The following is a 24,290-nucleotide window of genomic DNA, read 5'->3' as shown; positions in this document are numbered from 1 at the left end:
GCTAGAAGCATATAAACTCAGGAGTTTCTAAGTGGTAGGAGTATTATGGCACTGTTAAGCAGACATGTGCCCAATTAGTTCAAGTGAGTTTACTCACAAATTCAACTCTCATACCATGAGGGTGCATTTCTAGATATAAAAAATTGTAGCGCTATAGATTAATATAAACGTCTCTATGTAAAAGCGCTGCAAGTGCTAGGGTTAAATGAGCGGGCAGAGTCCGATTCCTTTGTGAGAGAAGAGTCTTATACAGATGACTGGATTCGATGTTTGTCTTGTGCTCGCTACTGAGCAATAAATCCTGAAGTTGTGTCCCAGCCGAAGATGACCTTGCTGGGTGAACTGTTGAAGTGAATAATAGCCGCAGAGGGCGCGGTGAGCGTCAGCAGGTTCTATAGTTAGAAAGGACCTGTGTGGCGTGTTCAGATACCGTGACTGGCAATGTCACGTGGTCTTCACCAATAGACTATGGTATGCAAAAGTAGCCAATTGTTCTATTCCTACGCGTTTCAGAATCACTGCGGATTCCTTCATCAGGGATGGCTCCTCCTGCATGCGTGGCTCCTTTATAGCATCAGCTCTTTAACTCTTTATTCTCTCAATCAAAGGCAAACAGTTCGATTTCATTAATAAGTCCTTTTGGTTTAAGAGTATTTAATTCAAAGATCCATCTTGTTTCTTCTCTGGACATTTGCTTTATAAAGCTGCCCTTGCACCAGTCTTTTTTAACTATTTTGATGTCCATTATTTTAACATCTTTAATGGAACACTTATGACACTTTTTAAAATGTCTGGATAAAGGATGATTGTCAACATTATTTCTACTACTTCTCAGATGTTCCCCAATCCTCCTACAAAGGGGGCGTATAGTTCGCCCCACATATTTTTTATGGCACGGGCATTCAATTACATAAATCACTCCTGAGGTGCTGCATGTTAAGTCTTGTATTTCAAATTTTACTCCGCATTGTGAAATAACAAATTTCTGCCTGGTGGAGTGCAACAATTTACAAACTTGGCACTTATGGCATGGATAAAAACCCTTTATTTGTGTTCCAAAAAAGACATTCTCATTGTTTCGATGTTTGGGGTTTCTTATTGTAGGTGCTATAATATTACCCAAATTGTTTGCTTTCCGGATGATAAATTGAGGATGTTGTGTTAATTTATCACCAATAATTTTATCCTCTTTTAGGCTGTGTGCCCACGTAGCGATTTTTAAGCGTTTTTGCCGCGATTCTTGGCGCGAAAACGTTTAAAAATCGTGTACAGAACGCCCCCCATGTATTCCTATGGCATTCCGCACATACTGTGCTAATGCTGCGCTTTTTTCCGCGGCTGAATAGCATCGCGGAAAAAATCGCAGCATGCTCATTCTTTTGTGCGGAATCGCAAAGAATTGCCGCGATTCCGCACCCATAGGAATGCATGAGAATCGCTTACTTCCCGCATGTGGCTATGCCCACCATGCGGGAAGTTAAGCGTCTCATGTGCGGTTGGTACCCACGGTGTGGAGGAGAGGAGACTGTCCTCCAGGCCCTGGGTACCATACCCCTGTAAAAAAAGAATAAAAAATAAAAAATCGGGGTATATTTACCTTCCGGCGTCCCGCGCTGCATTCCCGGCCTAAGCGTTCCCAGTAATGCCTTGCAGCACGGTCCAGTGATGACGTAGTCTCGTGTGACTCTAGCGGTCTCGCGAGATCGCTCTAGCAACGCGAGACTACGCCATCACAGGTCTCGCAAGGCATTACTGGGAACGCTGTGGCCCGGGAATGCAGCGCCGGAAGGTAAATATACCCAGATTTTTTTATTTTTTTTTAGCATTTTAACATTCTATCTTTTACTATTGAGGCCGCATAGGCGGCCTCAATAGTAAAAGCCTGGTCACACTTGTCAAACACTATGTTTGACGAGTGTGACCAACCTGTCAATCACTTTCCAAGCGATGCTTCAAATCGCTTGGAAAGTGCTTGAATATCGCACACGATCATAATCGCGGTAAAATTGCTTCTGAAAAAACGCGAGATTTCTGGGAAGGAGTCCGGTTTTTGGTGTGCGTTTTAACACACACCGTGGGCACATAGCCTTAGGAGCTCCCAATGTTTAGTTACTATTTTTTTCAAAAGGTGGGTATTTGAATTATACTGTACAATAATGGGAACCGCTATTGTATTTGTGTTTTCTGCCAGATTTTTAGCCTTATCTCTGTTATTAATCAACAGTTCTTTTCTGGGGATATTTTTAACCCTATCCTTAATCTCCTCCAGATATTTTTGTTCATAACCTTTATTAATAAATTTATTACTGAGGGTTTCTGCTTCTTTTGTATAATCTCTTATGTTTGAGCAGTTCCGATGTAATCTCAGAAATTGGCTATATGGCACATTCAGCAACCATCTTGGTCAATGCCAACTATTCATGGAGATGTAACTATTCGAGTCCGTTGGTTTCATTTATATACGGGTCTGTATTTTGACCTGGTCAATAAAGATATCTAAATCCAGGAAATGTATCCTTTCCTTACTGATTGTGGCATTAAATTTCAAATAAAAATCATTTTTATTAATTTCATTTAAAAATAAATTCAGTGACTCCTCCCCCATTTCCATATAAAAATTATATCATCAATAAAACTTAGCCATAGGGCCAGGTCCACGTGTAGAAAGCCTCCCCTTGTGTTTCTGATCACAAATCTGAATGTGCCATATTTGTGCCAAATTTTTGCTTGGTGATTGCTTTCTGAACATATTCGCTCATCTCTCCTGGGAACCAAATATCAAATATAAAATTTGTATGCGTATTGCAGGCCAATTTTGTTTTTGCGTAATACCAACAAAATTTCACACAAAGTAGGTTCTACAATATATGACAATAGTCACTTTTCTGAACAACCAAATTTATACACCTGTAGCAGGCTTCTTTTGGATTTTATTTCAAACCAATGAAATCCGCTTGGTCTGGCTTCGTAATTTCTCTGGTCACTCGCCTTGAGAGTCTCACACTATTCTGCCATCTTTGTTGCCTTGTTGTCCACTAAGCATATTACACTGTATAGATTACTAATTCAATCCAGAAAAAAATGTGAGCACCGAAATGTAACAAAAAAGCACAGAATACTCTATAGATGGCTAACTGAATTTAGAAAAAAAATTCAATGCTTTTTTTAGTGTTTTATACCACTGAAATTTAACAGAAAGCACATAATACTTTATAGATGATTAACACTAGAACTACCGCATGTTTCATAATACCTATAACTACCATTAGGGGTCATTTTGACCCCCATTCAAAAGTACTGACTCTGGAGTAAAAATAACTTTTTTGTTGCCAACAAATTAAAGAACATTTATTTTAACTTAGTAGGAACAGTGTTAAGATCAAGTACAGCATGCATTTTCCTTTTACATAGTCATAGCATGTGGTGTCCAACAGTTAACACAAACAGTACTTTCACTTTCCCGAGGCATTTTCCACAAACTGGTTTGTTACAGCTTGCGCAAGTTTTAGTTGTTTTGTTTTCGTTGCATCTTCCAACTCCACATTTTCGACGCTTGCGGATTTCTTGTCCTTTTGTTTGTGGTTCAGACATTGTGGATGATGGGCCACTTCTTCTGACTCCTTTTTGAGATAAATTCTGAAGACATTTCAAAATTTCATCACTTGTCAGACCCCTCTGCTTACTCATGCTTCAAATATACGTCTTCAAGTAATAAAACTACACTGTACAAACATGCAGAGTTGTAGCTTCAACTGTAATGTTTGCTACTGAAGTGCAGACAGAAATCGCTACAAGAGACATGGATCAAACATGTTCAGACAAGTTTAGACAAAGCAAAATGCTGAATCATCCCTGATATGCAAATATACAATTACACTCTACAACCAGGGAGAAGCACTGTGACTTTCTGTACTCTGTAATATTAGGTGACTTGCCTACTACTACTTTTATGTATGGGGTCAAATTGACCCCTTCGGTACTTATAGGTACAAATTGTAAAATCCGGGTCCCTGAAAAATTACAATTCATTTTTGTGTCCTAAAATATACACTACCATGAATAAATAAAAGTCACAAAAAGTCAGAACTCATTTGTTAAAATGTTAGAAATCATAGGAAAAAGAATAGCATAAGGGTCAAAATGACCCCTCCGGTAGCTCTAGTACTAATTGAACTCAGAAACATTTTTGAATGTTTTTTGGAGTGTTGTATACCACCAAAATGCAAAGCAAAGCATGTAATACTCTATGGATGACAAATTAAATCCAGAAATGTTTTTGAATGCTTTATATGGAATTTTACATTACACCAAAATTTAACAGAAAGCAATTAATATTCTGTTAAAATGTTTGAACTTTTTTTTAGTGTTATATACCACAGACATTTAAAACAAAGCATGTAGAACTCTATGCATGTCTGATTGAATCCACAAACATTTTTGAACGCTTTTAGATAGAGGATCATCCATAGACCCCTGAAGGCACCAACTGTAATACCTCATTCAAATTTTGTGAACAAAGTGTAGTTGTGGTACTTCTACACTCATAAAAACTCTGTACACATTGCAAAGCCTACGAAAAGCTACAAGCAGGGTGTATGGATGATACACTCAAGGCAACAACTGAAGCAACTCATAAAAAATTAAGAAATTTTATTTATGGCAGTTCTACATTTATAAAGGCTTTGCACTTGCATGTTATATACAGTTGTTGCCAAAAGTATTGACACCCCTGCAATTCTGTCAGATAATACTCAGTTTCTTCCTGAAAATGATTGCAAACACAAATTCTTTGGTATTATTATCTTCATTTAATTTGTCTTAAATGAAAAAACACAAAAGAGAATGAAGCAAAAAGCAAAACATTGATCATTTCACACAAAACTCCAAAAATGGGCCAGAAAAAAGTATTGGCACCCTCAGCCTAATACTTGGTTGCACAACCTTTAGCCAAAATAACTGACCAACCGCTTCCGGTAACCATCAATGAGCTTCTTACAATGCTCTGCTGAAATTTTAGACCATTCTTCTTTGGCAAACTGCACCAGGTCCCTGATATTTGAAGGGTGCCTTCTCCAAACTGCCATTTTTAGATCTCTCCACAGGTGTTCTATGGGATTCAGGTCTGGACTCATTGCTGGCCACCTTAGAAGTCTCCAGTGCTTTCTCTCAAACCATTTTCTAGTGCTTTTTGAAGTGTGTTTTGAGTCATTGTCCTGCTGGAAGACCCATGACCTCTGAGGGAGACCTAGCTTTCTCACACTGAGCCCTACATTATGCTGCAAAATTTGTTGGTATTCTTCTGACTTCATAATGCCATGCACACGGTCAAGCAGTCCAGTGCCAGAGGCAGCAAAGCAACCTCAAAACATCAGGGAACCTCCGCCATGTTTGACTGTAGGGACCGTGTTCTTTTCTTTGAATGCCTCTTTTTTCTCCTGTAATCTCTATGTTGATGTCTTTGCCCAAAAAGCTCTACTTTTGTCTCATCTGACCAGAGAACATTCTTCCAAAACGTTTTAGGCTTTTTCAGGTAAGTTTTGGCAAACTCCAGCCTGGCTTTTTTATGTCTCGGGGTAAGAAGTGGGGTCTTCCTGGGTCTCCTACCATACAGTCCCTTTTCATTCAGACGCCGACGGATAGTACGGGTTGACACTGTTGTACCCTCGGACTGCAGGACAGCTTGAACTTGTTTGGATGTTAGTCGTGGTTCTTTATCCAACATCCGCACAATCTTGCGTTAAAATCTTTTGTCAATTTTTCTTTTCCGTCCACATCTAGGGAGGTTAGACACAGTGCCATGGGCTTTAAACTTCTTGATGACACTGCGCACAGTAGACACAGGAACATTCAGGTCTTTGGAGATGGACTTGTAGCTTTGAGATTGCTCATGCTTCCTCACAATTTGGTTTCTCAAGTCCTCAGACAGTTCTTTGGTCTTCTTTCTTTTCTCCATGCTCAATGTGGTACACACAAGGACACAGGACAGAGGTTGAGTCAACTTTAATCTACGTCAACTGGCTGCAAGTGTGATTTAGTTATTGCCAACACCTGTTAGGTGCCACAGGTAAGTTACAGGTGCTGTTAATTACACAAATTAGAGAAGCATCACATGATTTTTTGAACAGTGCCAATATTTTTGTCCACCCTCTTTTTTATGTTTGGTGTGGAATTATATCCAATTTGGCTTTAGGACAATTCTTTTTGTGTCTTTTCATTTAAGACAAATTAAATGAAGTTAATAATACCAAAGAATTTGTGTTTGCAATCATTTTCAGGAAGAAACTGAGTATTATCTGACAGAATTGCAGGGGTGTCAATACTTTTAGCCACAACTGTACCACCAAAATATAACAGAGAGCACGTAATACTCTATGGGTGAGAGATTGATTCCAGAAATATTTTTGAATGCTTTTTTTGGTGTGTTATTTACCACTGAAATGTACAGAAAACTCGTTATACTCTATAGATGAGTAATTGACTCCAGAACAAATTTTCAACAGTTTTCTGGCATGTTACAGAACAACAAAATGTACCATAAAACATATAATACTCTTTGGGATAGTAATTGAATCCAGACATTTTTTTCAAAGATTTTTTCGAATGTTACAGTATATAGCAACAAAATGTACTGTAAAGCACATAACACTCTATGGGTTAGTATTTGAATCCAGAAAAATTTTTCTTGTAGAAAATGAATCAATAATAGAAAGAGAGTCCAGATCCTGGTATCCCATAAAAGTGAATTTTATTGTAGATCATTTAAAAATTATCACAATCAGCATAATAAGTCACAAGCCCTCAAAGGGATAATACATACTGGCTGACACGTTTCAGACCATGCGGTCTTTAGTCATTGCATTCCATACTGACATTAAAATCAACCTTATATACAACATCCTGTCTAGGTCAAATGATCACATTGAACCAACCATAAAAAAGTCAATGCTTTTTGTAGTGTTATATAACACCGACATGTACCACAGAAAATGTAATACTCTTTGGATGACTAATTAAATACAGAAATAAATTTCAAAGCTTTTTGGAAGTGTTATATAATACTCAAATGTACCACAAAGTACACAATACCCTATGGATGACAAAATAGTCAAATTTTTCACCCCCCAAAAAAGAAATTGATCAACTACCACAGATATACATTTGTGCTCAAAAGTTTACATACCTCAGCAGAATTTTTGTCTTCATGGCCTTTTTTCAGATAATAAGAATTATAACTCCAAATCTTTTTTTCCACTCATGGTTGGGTGAAGCCATTTATTGTCAAACTACTGTGTTTTCTCTTTTAAATCATAATGACAACCCAAAACATCCAAATGACCCTGATCAAAAGTTTACATACCCTGGTGATTTTGACCTGATAACATGCACAGAATTTGACACAAATGGGTTTGAATGGCTACTAAAGGTGACATCCTCACCTGTGACCTGTGACAAATGCCAGTAAAATTGTTTGGGATGCAAAGAAAAACCCACAAATAATATCAGCTGAAATACTGGGCTCTCTGAAAACTAGCAGTGTGGCTGTTTCAGGATGCATAATAAGGAGGCACTTGAAGAAAAATGGGCTGCATGGTCGAGTCACCAGAAGAAAGCCAAATGACTCTGTTCAAAAGTTCACATACCCCATTTCTTAATACCGTGTATTTCCCCCTCTAACATCAATGACAGTTTGAATTATTTTGTGGTAGTTGTGGCTGAGGTTTGTTATTTTCTCAGGTAAAGATGACTCTGTGAAGAAATAGAATGGTAAAAATGAAAACGGTATATACAATATATATATATATATATATATATATATATATATATATATATATATATATATATATATATATATATATATATATATACACTCACTGGCCACTTTATTAGGTACACCTGTCCAACTGTGTGTTAAGACTTAATTTCTAATCAGCCAATCACATGGCGGCAACTCAGTGCATTTAGGCATGTAGACATGGTCAAGACAATCTCCTGCAGTTCAAACCGAGCATCAGTATGGGGAAGAAAGGTGATTTGAGTGCCTTTGAACGTGGCAAGATTGTTGGTGCCAGAAGGGCTGGTCTGAGTATTTCAGAAACTGCTGATCTACTGGGATTTTCACGCACAACCATCTCTAGGGTTTACAGAGAATGGTCCGAAAAAGAAAAAAAATCCAGTGAGCGGCAGTTCTGTGGCCGGAAATGCCTTGTTGATGCCAGAGGTCAGAGGAGAATGGGCATACTGGTTCGAGCTGATAGAAAGGCAACAGTGACTCAAATTGCCACCCGTTACAACCAAGGTAGGCAGAAGAGCATCTCTGAACGCACAGTGCGTCGAACTTTGAGGCAGATGGGCTACAGCAGCAGAAGACCACACTGGGTACCACTCCTCTCAGCTAAGAACAGGCATCTGATGGCTACTTTCAGCAGGATAATGCGCCATGTCATAAAGCTCGAATCATCTCAGATTGGTTTCTTGAACATGACAATGAGTTCACTGTACTCAAATGGCCTCCTCAGTCACCAGATCTCAATCCAATAGAGCATCTTTGGGATGTGGTGGAACGGGAGATTCGCATCAGGGATGTGCAGCCGACAAATCTGCGCCAACTGTGTGATGCCATCATGTCAATATGGTCCAAAATCTCTGAGGAATGCTTCCAGCACCTTGTTGAATCTCTGCCACGAAGAATTGAGGCAGTTCTGAAGGCAAAAGGGGGTCCAACCCGTTACTAGCATGGTGTACCTAATAAAGTGGCCAGTGAGTGTATATATATATATATATATATATATATATATATATATATATATATATATATATATATATATATATATATATATATATATATATACCTTTAATATCTAATAAATAATGTGTGTCTGAATTTTATTTAAAATCTGTGGAATAAAAAATATATATGTATACATACAAAGTAAGTACTTATTTAATTCTAGGAGACATTCCTTCAAACATAATAATTATTAAGGACATTTAAGACAGAATTATGGAATAATCCTCTTAATGAATGTCCCTTGTTGTCAATGATATTCAGTGGTGCTCTACTCTTGAGAAGTCATGTCATAATAATACTAGACACCTGCCAGCAGAGTATAACAACTTGGCAAGGTAGATTTTTGGGAGTTACTCTGTACTCACAGAGCTCATCTGCAACTAGCAATATTGTCAATGGTAAAAATTTTGCATGCTCCAGTATTCCCATAAATCCTTCTCATTTCTTTATGGGAGTAATTTTCCTGTAACATCACAAAAAAGATGCTAAAAAAATCTTTAAAGCATTTCCAAAGGGCAACACACCCTTAATCATGACATGCTTATGTTACAATACATTATAGAATTTCTGTTCTTAAATCCAGATGGAAAGTCAACAGAAAAATCTACAGCAAATTCACAATGTGTGAAAAACCCTAGATTGAAAAGACTATATCATGTTTGTAATAGAGGATCCGACCAATGGTCTTTTTCTAGATCAAACGTGAATGGGAAAAACTTCAGCACAGCTGCCTTTTCTTCATTGGCTGTGTTATATCTGTGAAACCAATGAAGGGTACTTGATGTTTGCTGGGACACCATGGTTCTTTAGTTTTACTGACCTAATATTTGAGTCCCTAAGCTTAAGTTTAACTATCCTTTAATAGTAAGCAACACAATATCAGAAAGTTTGGTGCTAAATTATAACATGGATTGAAATTCTTAGAAAATGAAAAAGGATCTTAGCGCTTAGAATTTTTTGTTAAAGCTGGCCCTTTTTTGGGGAAAAGATAAAGCAATGTATTATTGCAGTTGCAATTACATGTCTACCAATTTAAAGTTTGCATTTTATGTCATTGGAAGGAAAGTAATTTCTGAACTCTACTGAATGAAAGGCAAAGGGTACTTTGGAAAACACAAGTAAATTGCTAAAAGTAAACATATTACACACATTGTCATTACATACTGTATTTTTTAGTTTATTAGCAGTTCGTTTCTAGCGCTGGTTACATGCTGTTTTATTATTTAGAACATCTGTCCATATCACACTTTGACAGGTTAATGACAGTATGTGGTTACATCAAGACCTTCTAACTCTTTGAGCAAGTCAAATAAATGAAAGTGAATTAAACTCAGTTGGAGTCATTGAAATTACAATGCTTTTCAAGTTCAAATAGAGTCTAACTATATTGCTAAAAGGTGATTTCCCAAAATATATAAATAATGCATGGGTAAATGTAACCTCTCCTCAAGAGAGAATGCTGCAGGGCTAATTACATTGGACTAAGTTTAATGCTTCCTACCTACATAAAACGTCTGCCTAGAATTTTCTGTTTATAATGCAATAAAACTACCTAGGGGAATTTTTATTTTCTGACTGCTTTGATAATAAGGATACATTAACGATAAGGTTGAAAGAACTTATAACCAGGTGTCTGAAAGCCTAAAATTGCTATTCTACTATTGCATTGTTATTTCACTATACATTTTGTTGTGACTTAACCCCTTAGTGTTGGGGCAAATTTTTTAAATTCTGAGCAATGTCACTTTATGTGGTAATAACTCTGTAACACTTCAACAAATCCCATTGATTTTGAGATAGTTTTTTCAAGGCACATTATAATTTATGATAATGATAAATTTAGATTGATATGTTTTGTGTTTATTCATAAAAATATCAGAAATTTGACAAAAATGTTAAAAAAATGCAATTTTCAAACTTTGAATGATTATCTCTTTAATCTAGATAGTCATACCACAGAAAACCATTAATAAATAACATTTCCCACATGTCTGCCTTACATCAGTACCATTTTTAAAATGCTATTTAATTTTGTTAGCCTTTTATGTTGTTTAAAAATGTAGCAGTAGTTTTTCATTTTTCAAGGAAATTTACTAAATTTATTTTTTTGAGGTACCTATCCAGGTTTGAAGTGGCTTTGTGGATGCTATATATTGGAAAGCCCCAAACGTGATACCATTTTAAAAACAGTGCCCTTTGACATATTGAAAACTTCTTTCAGATAGCACTATGAAACAAATTTTAATTTTTTGTTTGTCCTTGGGTAACAATGGTGTTTTTCCAATCACTTATGACTAAAGCTAGTTTCACACTCGCGTTCGGCAGAGCTGCGGAGGGCTGCGTAGTTCCTCCATGAAGTTCCGCCCACTGCTGCACTTCCTCCGGTCAGCTCCGCCTATGTTTGCATGCGGCCTGTGTACCTATCTTTAACATTGGGTACGCAGGTCATGCGGATGTAAGCAGATGCATCCACATGCGTCATTTTGACGATGCAGCGACCGCAACAAATTGCAACACGCTGCATTCGAGGCGGGTCACCGCATCATCAAAACGACACAAGAAGATGCATCCGCATACATCCACATGACCTGCGTACCCAATGTTAAAGATAGGTACACAGGCTGCATGCAGACGTAGGTGGAGCTGACCGAAGGAGGTGCAGCAGTGGGCAGAACTTCAAGGAGGAACTATGCAGCCCTCCACAGCTCTGCCGAACGCAAATGTGACGCTGGCATAAAGTGAAAAGAAAATGGCAAAAATTCACAAGAAAGTTTGCTTTTGTGGTAAGTACATTGATAATTTGAAATCTGTTTTCTCCAACATTAGCAAAACGTGCAACATTGTGTAGACCACAAGAAGCATCCAGAAATGCGAGAACTGTTGATAAAGTACTATAAATTCAGGATCCTTAATTGTCCATTTCTGTTTGTGTTACAGTTGATACATACATGCATTTAATTTAGATGGCATCAAGAGGTTTTAAGTATCCAGCGGATGCATCTTGCTACATTTGTGGCAAATTTATAAAAACACGAGCTAAAAGATACAATGTGATGGCATCTTCTAAAATGTGTGAGGCCTACAGAGCTTACTTCAGCATGCCTTTAGGGGATCAAAACAAACCATTGGTGCCTCATTTCACATGTGAATACTGCAAGAGAACTCATTACAGCTTAAAAGAACTGTTGTTAAAATAAGCATATTTTTTTCTAATATAGAAGAACATGTATAATTGTATATCATACAGTTCAATACACTTATATATTTTGTTCACATGTTTAATACCTTACAGGCTGGTACAGAGGACAAAAAAGGGCAATGAAGTTTGCTATCCCACGAATTTGGTGAGTGCCTACTGACCACTTCAACAACTATTACTTCTGTATGGTGGACCCTTCCAAATGTCGAACTGGCAAGTGTGCGCGTCCTATCACCTATCCAGACATTCCTTCTTCAATTGCTCCAGTTTCACAATGCCCTGAGCTGCCCACACCCATTCTTCCAGAAGGAGTTCAGCCATCTTCAGGAGAATGTAGGCAGTGTGAGAGTGAGGAAGACAATGCAGATCCAGAATACAGTTTCGAAAAAGAAAGAACATCTTACTACCCTAACCAAAAAGACCTTAACAATCTCATCAGAGACCTTGGTCTCACCAAGTCAAATGCTGAGCTTCTCACGTTCAGCCTCAAACAGTGGAACTTGTTAGATGAAAGTATCAATGTAGCTCATCAGAGAAAGCATCATCAAACTTTTGCCAGCTTCTTCAGTCAGCAAGAAGGACTATGCTTCTGCAACAATGTGGCGGGTCTATTCGAAGCTATAGTAATTATGTGTAACTCGAGCGAGTGGAACTTATTCATAGATAGTTCATCAAGGAGCCTCAAAGCCATTCTGCTGCATAATAGGAACAAGTACCTGTCTCTGCCTGTGGTGCATTCGGTTCACATCAAAGAGGACTGCACCAGTATCAATCTGCTGTTATGTGTCTTGAAGTATGAGGATTATGGGTGGGACATCATTGGAGACTTCATAATGGTGACATTTCTGATGGGCCTCCAAGGTGGTTTCACAGAGTGTCCTTGTTTTCTTTGCCTTTGGGAAAGCTGGGACACCAATCAGCACTATCATAGGCTGGACTGGCCACAGAGGACTGAGTTTTCTGTGAGAAATAATAATGTGAAGTGGGGGCCTGATCAAACAGTTTGTCACAGCTCTCCACAAAGAATTGGCAGCCTTCAAGTACCTACAAGATCTCTTTCCTTAGCTGTCTGGGGCAAAGATAAAAGCTGGCATCTTTGTCGGACCACAAATCAAGCAGATTCTAGAGAACGAAGAATTTGCAAAGAAGCTGACTAGAAAAGGGAAAGCAGCTTGGAGCAACTTTGCTGCAGTGGTGCATGGTTTCCTGGGCAATCACAAGGATGAGAGATATGTGCAACTGGTTCACACTTTGATAAAGAACTTTGGAAAAATGGGACGTAGGATGTCTCTCAAAGTACATATCTTGGATGCTCATCTTGACAAATTCAAGGAAATCATGGGGGCTTACTCAGAAGAGCAAGGCTGGCGTTTTCATCAGGATATAAAGGACTTTGAATGGTGCTACAAAGGACAGTATAACGAGAACATGATGGGAGACTAAATTTGGGGATTGATTTGTGAAAGTGATTTGCAGTATAATTGTAAATCTACAAAAGCTACTCACTTCTAGACCACTGTTGCTCATCTTGGCCAATATTAAACACATGTACAATGTTTTTGTAACTGTATCAACAAAAAGAAATGATTAACTATTTTGATTTCCCTATGCAAATGCGTAAAAATTAATATTTAATTGTCCTGGTCACAAAAGCAAAGTATATAATTAATTATTAAAACAAAATCACAGAGGCGCAAAGCACGAATTACCGGAACCTGCAGCAGCAAATATGGACAAAACCACCTAATTTGTCCTAAAATCGAAAATCAATTAACATAAAATAACTATTTGCGCTAGCATGATAACCGAGAAGTGGATCTGAGAAGAAAAGTATATGTGCAGAAGTGTCGTTTATATAAATGCACACACACCCATTCCTGCAGGGAAATGTTTCCGACCTACAAATAATTAGAAGAAGCAGCGATAGAGTTAATCTCAGTACATACACAATGGTACCTTCGTTCAAGCAGAGTGTAGAGTAGTGGAGAGATCCTAGCTCCAAAAGGTCCTAATGGAGGAGCATCGGTACAAGCGACAGTCCGAATAAGGATATAGGATTCCAAATGCTCAGGGAGCAGGGTGATACCGTGGATATTGGACGCTGTCCCGGCCGGTGACACACGTCCCACTTACCACGTGCCGGCCACTAGTAGGAAGCGGTGATAGCAATGCGTGTAATCTAAAGCCAGCAAGGTGCAACAGAGCCCCGTAGGACCTTGCGTGACGTGACAGTCATGTGTATAATCACGTGACTGGCTAAGGAGCACTGAATAGACCACAGTGCTATCTTACGCGCTTCAGAATCGTCGGATTCCTTCCTCAGAGATGGTCCATAGAGATTAGATGAGCTCTTATATACCCACGGTCTCATATATTGGACGCTGTCCCGGCCGGTGACACACGTCCCACTTACCACGTGCCGGCCACTAGTAGGAAGGGGAAGAGTCTTGAGGAGATCATTTGCATATTCCCAGTGCCTTCTGGGATAAGTGAAGAGTCTCCGCGAGCTCAACGATCACTGGGTTTTGGCCGTTGCAGCTGAAAAGAGGAAATCGGAAAACCAGGGGAAGAGTCTTGAGGAGATCATTTGCATATTCCCAGTGCCTTCTGGGATAAGTGAAGAGTCTCCGCGAGCTCAACGATCACTGGGTTTTGGCCGTTGCAGCTGAAAAGAGGAAATCGGAAAAACCAGGGGAAGAGTCTTGAGGAGATCATTTGCATATTCCCAGTGCCTTCTGGGATAAGTGAAGAGTCTCCGCGAGCTCAACGATCACTGGGTTTTGGCCGTTGCAGCTGAAAAGAGGAAATCGGAAAAACCAGGGGAAGAGTCTTGAGGAGATCATTTGCATATTCCCAGTGCCTTCTGGGATAAGTGAAGAGTCTCCGCGAGCTCAACGATCACTGGGTTTTGGCCGTTGCAGCTGAAAAGAGGAAATCGGAAAAACCAGGGGAAGAGTCTTGAGGAGATCATTTGCATATTCCCAGTGCCTTCTGGGATAAGTGAAGAGTCTCCGCGAGCTCAACGATCACTGGGTTTTGGCCGTTGCAGCTGAAAAGAGGAAATCGGAAAACCAGGGGAAGAGTCTTGAGGAGATCATTTGCATATTCCCAGTGCCTTCTGGGATAAGTGAAGAGTCTCCGCGAGCTCAACGATCACTGGGTTTTGGCCGTTGCAGCTGAAAAGAGGAAATCGGAAAACCAGGGGAAGAGTCTTGAGGAGATCATTTGCATATTCCCAGTGCCTTCTGGGATAAGTGAAGAGTCTCCGCGAGCTCAACGATCACTGGGTTTTGGCCGTTGCAGCTGAAAAGAGGAAATCGGAAAACCAGGGGAAGAGTCTTGAGGAGATCATTTGCATATTCCCAGTGCCTTCTGGGATAAGTGAAGAGTCTCCGCGAGCTCAACGATCACTGGGTTTTGGCCGTTGCAGCTGAAAAGAGGAAATCGGAAAACCAGGGGAAGAGTCTTGAGGAGATCATTTGCATATTCCCAGTGCCTTCTGGGATAAGTGAAGAGTCTCCGCGAGCTCAACGATCACTGGGTTTTGGCCGTTGCAGCTGAAAAGAGGAAATCGGAAAAACCAGGGGAAGAGTCTTGAGGAGATCATTTGCATATTCCCAGTGCCTTCTGGGATAAGTGAAGAGTCTCCGCGAGCTCAACGATCACTGGGTTTTGGCCGTTGCAGCTGAAAAGAGGAAATCGGAAAAACCGCGCGGCTTTCGGCGCGCAAATTTTGGCTCATCTTTCATCGTTTTTAAGAAATCTCAAGATGGAAGAGGCCAGGAGCCATTTGGTGAGCTGCATTTCTTGCTACATGTTCACAGACTTACCAGTGGAAAAGCCAAACTTCACATGCCACAAATGCAAGCTTGTGTCCCTGTTGGAGGAAAAGTTGCAAAATCTCGAAGAGAGGTTGGCTACGTTGAAGATCATTAAGGAAGGTGAAGAGTTCTTGGACAGAGCAGAATTATCTCTTCATATTACAGAAAGAGAAGAAATTCGAAGTGCACCTGAAGAAACAGAGGAATGGAGACAAGTGACCCAGAGAAGCAGGAGGATCAGGAGGCAGTCAGCACCCATACTACTCAGAAACCAGTACCAGGCTCTCACGCAGGAAAATGATGAAGAAATACATCAGGATAAGACTTTGCCAACAAACAGCAACCTTGTACGCCTTCAGAGTCCTCCTGGATGGAGAAAGAAAAATGTTGTGAAGAAGAAACGGAGAGTGGTGGTCATGGGGGATTCCCTGTTGAGAGGAACAGAGGCCGCTATCTGCAGACCGGATATAACTTCAAGAGAAATGTGCTGTCTTCCAGGTGCAAAAATTAAAGATGTGTCTGACAGGATATCAGGACTCTTCAGACCTACAGATGACTACCCATTCCTGCTACTACATGTGGGGACAAATGACACCGCAAGAAACGACCTGGAAACCATCTGCAGAGACTTTGAAGACTTAGGCAAGAAAGTGAAAGAACTGGGAGCGCAGGTGGTCTTCTCTTCCATCCTCCCAGTGGATGGCCATGGAACAAGGAGGTGGAATAAGATTCTGCAGGTGAACAACTGGCTACGTCGATGGTGCCGTCAGCAACGATTTGGATTTCTGGATCACCGAGTGAACTACTTATACGATGGACTACTTGCTAGAGATGGGGTGCACCTTACGAAGACTGGAAAGCATGTATTTGGAAGTCGCCTTGCTACACTTGTAAGGAGAGCTTTAAACTAGAACAACATGGGAAGGGAAGCAAAAGACCAGAAAAAGCCATACACCTGACAAATGCTATTGAGAACTCTGCTAATAGAAGTGGAAAGGAAGAACAAAGACGAAAGAGTCTAATTAATAACAATATTGGAGAAAGAGAAACCAATCACAAACTAAAATGTTTCTATACTAATGCACAAAGCATGGGCAACAAACAAGGAGAATTGGAACTACTAACACAGGAAAAGAAATATGATGTCATTGGAATCACTGAAACTTGGTGGGACGATACACATGATTGGAATACAAGACTAGAAGGATACAACTTATTTGCAAGAAACAGACTTGATAAACGAGGAGGGGGTGTTGCATTGTATGTTAGAAACGCATATATCTGCACAGAGATTGAAGCTTCAGAGACTGGGAGTTCTGTGGAAACTGTTTGGGTAAGAATACAAGGACAGAACAATGGAAAGGACACCATTGTAGGCATTTACTACAGGCCGCCTGTGCAAGCTGAAGATATGGATGAACTCTTTATGTATCAAATGGCCAAGTTCTCCAAAAAATATGACATAGTTGTCATGGGAGATTTCAACTATCCAGACATTTGTTGGGAATCTCTCTCAGGCAAAACTAACAGGTCAAGGAAATTCTTATCCTCTCTTGCTGACAACTTTATCTTCCAAAAGGTAGGGGAGAAAACAAGGGGAACTGCTACCTTGGATCTAATCCTTATAAACAGGGAGGAAATGGTTGAGGAGGTAAAAGTGGCTGGAACCCTAGGAGGTAGCGACCATGCTATTTTAGAATTTTGGATAACTAGAGGCGGAAGACCTGTGAAGACTCAGACGTCAAGGTTAGATTTCAGAAAGGCAGATTTTAAGGGATTCAGAAAGATAATTGGAGGGATCCAATGGCTGGATATCCTTAAAGACAAAAATGTCCAGGAAGGATGGGAAATCTTGAAAAATGAAATTCTCAAAGCACAGTTGTTAACAATTCCGAAAAGAGGGAAGAATAGGAAGCATTTAAGGAAACCAGGATGGGTGAACACAGAACTTAAGCACATGCTAAAAAGGAAGAAAAAAATGTTTATAAAATGGAAAGAGGGAGGCATATCTAAAGAAGAATATAATGCTGTCTGCATAATCTGCAGGGCACAAATCAGATTAGCTAAAGCTGAAAATGAATTGAGGCTTGCAAGAGATGTCAAAAGCAATAATAAAGGATTTTGGGGATATGTCAAAAGTAAAAGAAAAGTCAAAGATGCTATAGGATTTTTACAGGATGAAAATGATGAAATGGTAAGACAGGATGTTGAGAAGGCTGAACTTTTAAATTCCTATTTTGCATCTGTTTTCTCTCAGAAAGGAAATGTAACACCAACTGTTATTCACTGTCCTATTAAGGGAATAGAAGAATCCAGGATATCTATAAACAGAAAGATAGTGAGGAAACACTTAGCTAACCTAAATGAATTCAAGTCTCCAGGTCCAGATGAATTACACCCCAGAGTACTGAAGGAGATAGCAGAAGAAATTTCTGAACCACTCTCCATAATCTTTGAAAATTCTTGGAGAACAGGAGAAGTGCCAGAAGACTGGAGAAGAGCAAATGTTGTTCCTATCTTCAAAAAGGGGAAGAAGGTGGACCCAGGCAACTATAGGCCGGTGAGTCTGACTTCTATACCAGGAAAGATCTTTGAACAAATTATTAAACAACATGTAAGTCAATACCTGGATAAGAATGAAGTGATCAAACAGAGTCAGCATGGGTTTGTAACTAATAAGTCATGTCAGACTAACTTAATTTCCTTCTATGACGGTATCACTGATTGGGTGGATCAAGGAAATGCTGTAGATATAGTATATCTTGACTTCAGCAAAGCATTTGACAAAGTCTCTCATACAATCCTTATTGAAAAAATGACTAAGTATGGAATGGACAAGGCAACTGTTAGGTGGATTCATAGCTGGCTTAGTGATCGGACCCAAAGAGTGGTCGTAAATGGCTGCACATCCTGTTGGAAGAATGTCTCAAGTGGGGTACCACAGGGCTCTGTCCTGGGCCCTGTATTGTTCAACATCTTTATCAACGATTTAGATGAAGGAATTGAGGGTAAACTGATTAAATTTGCTGATGACACAAAGCTAGGAGGGATAGCTAATACTAGAGAAGAGAGAGAGAGGATTCAAAAAGATTTAAATAAACTGGAGAAGTGGGCAGTAACTAACAGAATGGTTTTTAACAGGGAGAAATGCAAAGTACTACATCTGGGCAATAAAAATGAAAAAAGCATATATAGAATGGGAGGAATAGGGCTAAGTGACAGCACATGTGAAAAAGACTTGGGTATACTAATAGATCACAGACTGAATATGAGTCAACAGTGTGATGCAGCAGCAAAAAAGGCAAATGCAGTTCTAGGATGTATTAACAGAAGCATACAGTCTAGATCACGTGAAGTCATTATTTCCCTCTACTCCTCTTTGGTCAGACCTCATCTGGAATATTGTGTCCAGTTTTGGGCACCACATTTTAAAAAAGACATCAACAAACTGGAGCAAGTTCAGAAAAGAGCGACCAGAATGGTGACCGGTCTGCAAACCCTGTCTTATGAGGAAAGGTTGCAGGATTTGGGAATGTTTAGTTTGCAAAAGAGAAGACTGAGAGGAGACTTAATTGCTGTCTACAAATATCTAAAGGGCTGTCACATTGTAGAAGGATCAACTTTATTCTCATTTGCACAAGGAAAGACTAGAAGCAATGGGATGAAACTGAATGGGAGGAGACACAGATTAGATATTAGAAAAAACTTTTTGACAGTTAGAGTGATCAATGAGTGGAACAGGCTCCTTCAATGGAAGTCTTCAAACAGAGGCTGGACAGACATCTGACTGGGATGATTTAGCGAATCCTGCTTTGAGCAGGGGGTTGGACCAGATGGCCCAGGAGGTCCCTTCCAACTCTACGATTCTATGATTCTATGATCTGTATTCAGACATTAAAAGCAAAAAGTTCAATCTCGCTATTTAAGCCATTGGGAATCAGTGTGTTCATTTCAAATATCAGTCTGCTTTCTTCCCTCGACATCTGTTGGATAAAGTTTCCTTTCCTCCAGCTTTTTTTAACCACTTTTATGCCGGTGACTTTAATATCCTTAATAGAGCCTCCATGATGGGTGAGGAAATGATGAGAGGGGGATGACCGGTAAATTTATTCCCAATGTTGCGCAGATGTTCGGCTCTCCGTATATTCATTGGGTGTATAGTGCGCCCGATGTATAATTTTCCACAGGGACAAGTAATACCGTATATAACCCCTGTGGTGTCGCATGTCATAAAATCTTTGATTTGTACCTCCACAGACTTGTTAGTAATGACCGATTGTCTTTTAAGATCCAATTTTTTGCAGGGTCCACATTTTCTGCATGGATAAAAGCCTACGGGTAATTTTTGTGAATAGGATGTGACATTCCTGAAGGGCTTAGAAATAGGGGGGCTATGATATTGCCCAAATTCTTCGCCTTCCTAAAAATAAACCTAGGGTGTGGTGGTAGAGATTCCCCTATAACTTTATCATTCCTCAAGATGTTCCAATGTCTATTAACAATTTTTTTGAGGATTATACTGTTGGCATTATATTGTGTAATTATAGGGATTTCTTCCATAATGGAATGGTCACTTCCTTTCTTCCGTTGTTCCAATAATTGATCCCTTGGTATCCTCTCTACTGATTCCTTTGTTTTTTGCAAAGAGACTGGATCATAACCTTTATTGGAGAACATGTTCATCATTGTCTCTGCCTCTCTATTAAAATCCTCCCTTTTGGAACAATTTCGGTGAGCTCTGATAAGCTGGCTTTTTGGAACATTTAGCAGCCAGCTAGGTAGATGACAGCTATCCAGTGAGATAAAATTGTTCGAATCGGTAGGCTTATGGTATAGTTACGTTCCGATAACATTATTTTCTATAAAAATTTTTAGATCTAAAAAATTAATTTCCTTGGAGCTAGTAGTAATAGAAACATTTTAAAAATATAAATTTTTATTTAATGTATTAAAAAACTGTTCTAATAAAAAAGGACCACCGGGCCATATAAAAATAATGTCATCTATAAAGCGATGCCATAGCACCAGGTTCGCCCATAGTGTGCCATCAGGGTAGATGGTATCCTATTCCCATCTTCCAACATACAAATTAGCATAACTAGGGGTGAACCTGGTGCCCATGGCAGTGCCTCATTGCTGGGAGTAGTAGTTCACCCAGTAGCAAAAAAAGTTTATGCACTCCAGAATGTACTCAATTTGATCACTGGGTAATGTGCCGTCCAAAAAATCATATGAAAAAACCTTAAAACGATGCTTTATTATTAAAAGACCAAAGGTCACACCACAAAGTGAACAGAACAAAACAACAACGTGTCCAATTATTCCCCAAATACAAAAAACATGTAATGGGGGTTCCTAGGAGTCCCTATTTAACGTCTAATGCTCAATCCTTCCTTGCCGCGGAGGTTGGCACCCTAGGGGGAACGTTGTGGCGCCCCCGCTCAACGGTGGCTGTCCCTATGGACCCTGATGAACCCTACAGCCACTAGGGATCCCTTCCCCGGTGCTAAAGGGGCCCCTATCATTAGACAGAGATCAACTATAGTAAAGAGGACCCTAATCCCCAAAAAAAGTTAAAAACAAAAGAACACATTAATGTACTGGCATTAAGGTGATGGCATCTCAGTGACAAAAGTCACATAGATACAACAGATACATCGGATAAATCCCACAGCATATAGAGTATCCAATATCATTTATATGAGGTTAGATCAAAATGGCACAAAAATGCAAACTCCACGAATGATCAATCACTCAATAGCCAAAGATTTGCATACACAGTGACAATGAACATGCCACCTGACTAGAAATACAGTGCCAATAAATGATCAATGCTGCAGATACTCATCATGTCAAACGCCTTCTGCCATGTACGTGAAGCGCCTCGACGCGTTTCGCCCCATCTGGGCTCATCAGGAGGGCCGGTCTCAGTAAAAATAGTGTCCTGATGTGGTATAGTAGATGTGCTGGCATGATAACCCTTATTTTATAGTTACCGCCACAGCGTTCGCCAGATCCGGACGCTATGAAGGGACACACCCCCTTAACACTACTGCGCATGTCCCGACTAACAAAGAGACTCGCCCATTGGTTATAGAGTGTCTCATTCATTTCCTCACATCAAGTGCGCCTGTCATGATTTAGGTAACGCCCCTGTCACGGATAAGAAAACAATCCCACCCTACCCCCGTATTATACTGCGTTTGATGATAGACGCGCAAAGTACCGGGGGGTGGGTATGTGTTAATAAGAACATGTATTGATATTCAGTGTGACCTAGTTCATAAACGCATGTCGCTCATCAATATATCACAGCAAAGGGGCTTGCGTGTATACAGCCCGGAACTGTTTGTATTACTTCCGGATAGGTCAAAGGTGGATCTCACCGTGCAGAACCACGGTCTCTCAAAAGCGCATTCACTGCATCAATAGCTCAAAAGGGTCCACCGGGAAGGTTCCAACTAGGGAACAACACCATCAAGAATCCTTATTACTGCGCATGTCCCCCCTCGGCCATTCAAAGCCCGCATACGTAGCGGGTACACAGCACTCAATGGAGGCCGGCAGCAAGCGTCCCAAACAGAGGCACAATGGAAACAGATGAACCCGATCCTCCACACCAAGAGGACAGGGGCAATATGTAGCGCTGGCACCATAACAAACAACCCATGTTCGTTTCTTTGTTTATACTACGATATCAAACACATTCAATGTAGATGGAAATCATCATGTTAGTAGGGGCATTCTGTCCTCTATTCATATATAAATATCTTTGGCCACTATGTAAATCTATATTTAAACGCGATATTTTATATTAGCAGAGAAAGGCAATATATACTCCTATCCTCATGGGTGAACATGTATTTTAATGCCCATGTTCATCTCTTAAATATGGTGCCAAATAAGACACCCTGTTTGTAGGTGCGTTAAATGCTTTATTAGTATATATTGCGCCAACACATAAATCTGTAATTGGCCAGTAACTAAATCATCTGGGTGGTCTCAAGGCGGGAAGTCAAGTCCCTAGTGGTGTAAGGGGGAAATTTGAGTCATCAAGATAATTTGTCATGGTAGATCCATGTAGGTCTTAGACCTAGACCTTAACAAGAATTTGGAAAACAGTCCAGTCTTACAATTGGTCCATATAGGAATCATGTCTGGGTTTAATGCAAAATTTGATATATAACAGACCCATGAACAAGGATGAAGAATCACAAAAAAATCACAAAAAACAGGCAAAGGATAGTTGTTCATTTAGTCCCCTTGGTTCACGGCTCTCCATCCTGAATATCCATTCACACTCTCTTTTTAGGATGGTTTTATCTGTGTTGCCTCCTCTAGGGTTAATGTTCACTACCTCAATAATCGTGAACCTGACATCAGCAAGGGAATTGTTGTGAACTAATAGCATGTGCTTAGCCAAAGGGGTGTCTCTCCCGTTCCTGATATCTCCCATATGCTCGCCTACTCTACGTCTGAATTCCCTCTTCGTCTTCCCTATATAATCCTTAGGGCAAGAGCAAGTGGCTAGATAGATCACTCCAGTGGTCTTACAGTTTGAGAAATTGCGTTGGTAGAAGGTTTTCCCCGTGGCAGCACTACAAAAGAATTTATTGGGTTTCATCCATCTACAAAGGCTACAGTCCCCACACTTGAAGAAACCAATAGGTTTCCTCTCAAGCCAAGTGCCCTTCGGTTCAGGCCTCTTGTATTGACTATGTACTAACATGTCTCTAATGGACTTTCCTTTCCTAAATGTGATGTTGGGGCGTTCGCCTATCAGACTTCCAATATCTGGATCTAATCTAAGAATATCCCAGTGTCTTGTAATTCTCCTAACTTCTTGATGTTTATCATCAAATGTACCAATGATTCTGACTATTTCAGATGTATCCCTTTCCGTACGTTTCTGTAGGAGTTTCTGCCTATCCGCTCTTTCAGCAAAGTTTAATGCTGTATCTAAGACATGTGTCGGATATCCCTTTTCCCTGAATCTGTTATACATGTCACCAGCCTGACTATAAAAGAGATCCTTTCTCGAACAGTTTCTCCTCAGTCTAAGGAACTGGCTTTTAGGGATTCCTCTCTTGAGAGGGACAGGATGATGACTCTGCCAGTGAAGCAGACTGTTGGTGCTAGTGGGTTTACGATGGATCCTAGTTGAGATGTTCCCAAAAGATTCTCTCCTGATTTTAATATCAAGGAAGGCCAGTTCTTGCTTCTCAATTTCAAAAGTGAATCTAAGATTAATAGCATTATGGTTAAGCTCATTGACGAACATCTCAAATTGTTGTTTCGATCCCGACCATACAACAAAGACATCATCTATATAGCGATACCACATAGAGATGTGTTGCTGCCACCATTTTGTGTCACCTCCGAACACAATAGTCTCCTCCCACCAGCCCAGGAACAGATTTGCATACGACGGGGCGCAGGGGCTCCCCATCGCAGTACCCCTGAGCTGGTGGAGAAACCCACC

General features: G+C 40.0%; 1 protein-coding gene across 1 annotated transcript in view; it reads left to right on the top strand.

Annotated features, from left to right (window-relative positions):
* The window catches only part of LOC141094615 (uncharacterized), a 142,570-nt gene extending 128,969 nt beyond the window's left edge, over positions 1-13,601 (top strand). The window contains exon 3 of the mRNA XM_073580469.1: positions 12,081-13,601. Coding sequence (XP_073436570.1) covers positions 12,173-13,144 — 972 coding nt within the window. The 5' untranslated portion in view covers positions 12,081-12,172 and the 3' untranslated portion in view covers positions 13,145-13,601. The remainder of the gene's footprint in view (positions 1-12,080) is intronic.
* Positions 13,602-24,290: the final 10,689 nt, after the last annotated feature.

This window comes from Dendrobates tinctorius, unplaced genomic scaffold, assembly GCF_039654945.1.
Source record: "Dendrobates tinctorius isolate UK_male_01 unplaced genomic scaffold, ASM3965494v1 ptg000064l, whole genome shotgun sequence".
Classification (NCBI taxonomy): Eukaryota; Metazoa; Chordata; class Amphibia; order Anura; family Dendrobatidae; genus Dendrobates; species Dendrobates tinctorius.
The sequence above is the reverse complement of the archived record's forward strand: the minus strand, read 5'-3'. Positions and strand labels throughout refer to the sequence as shown.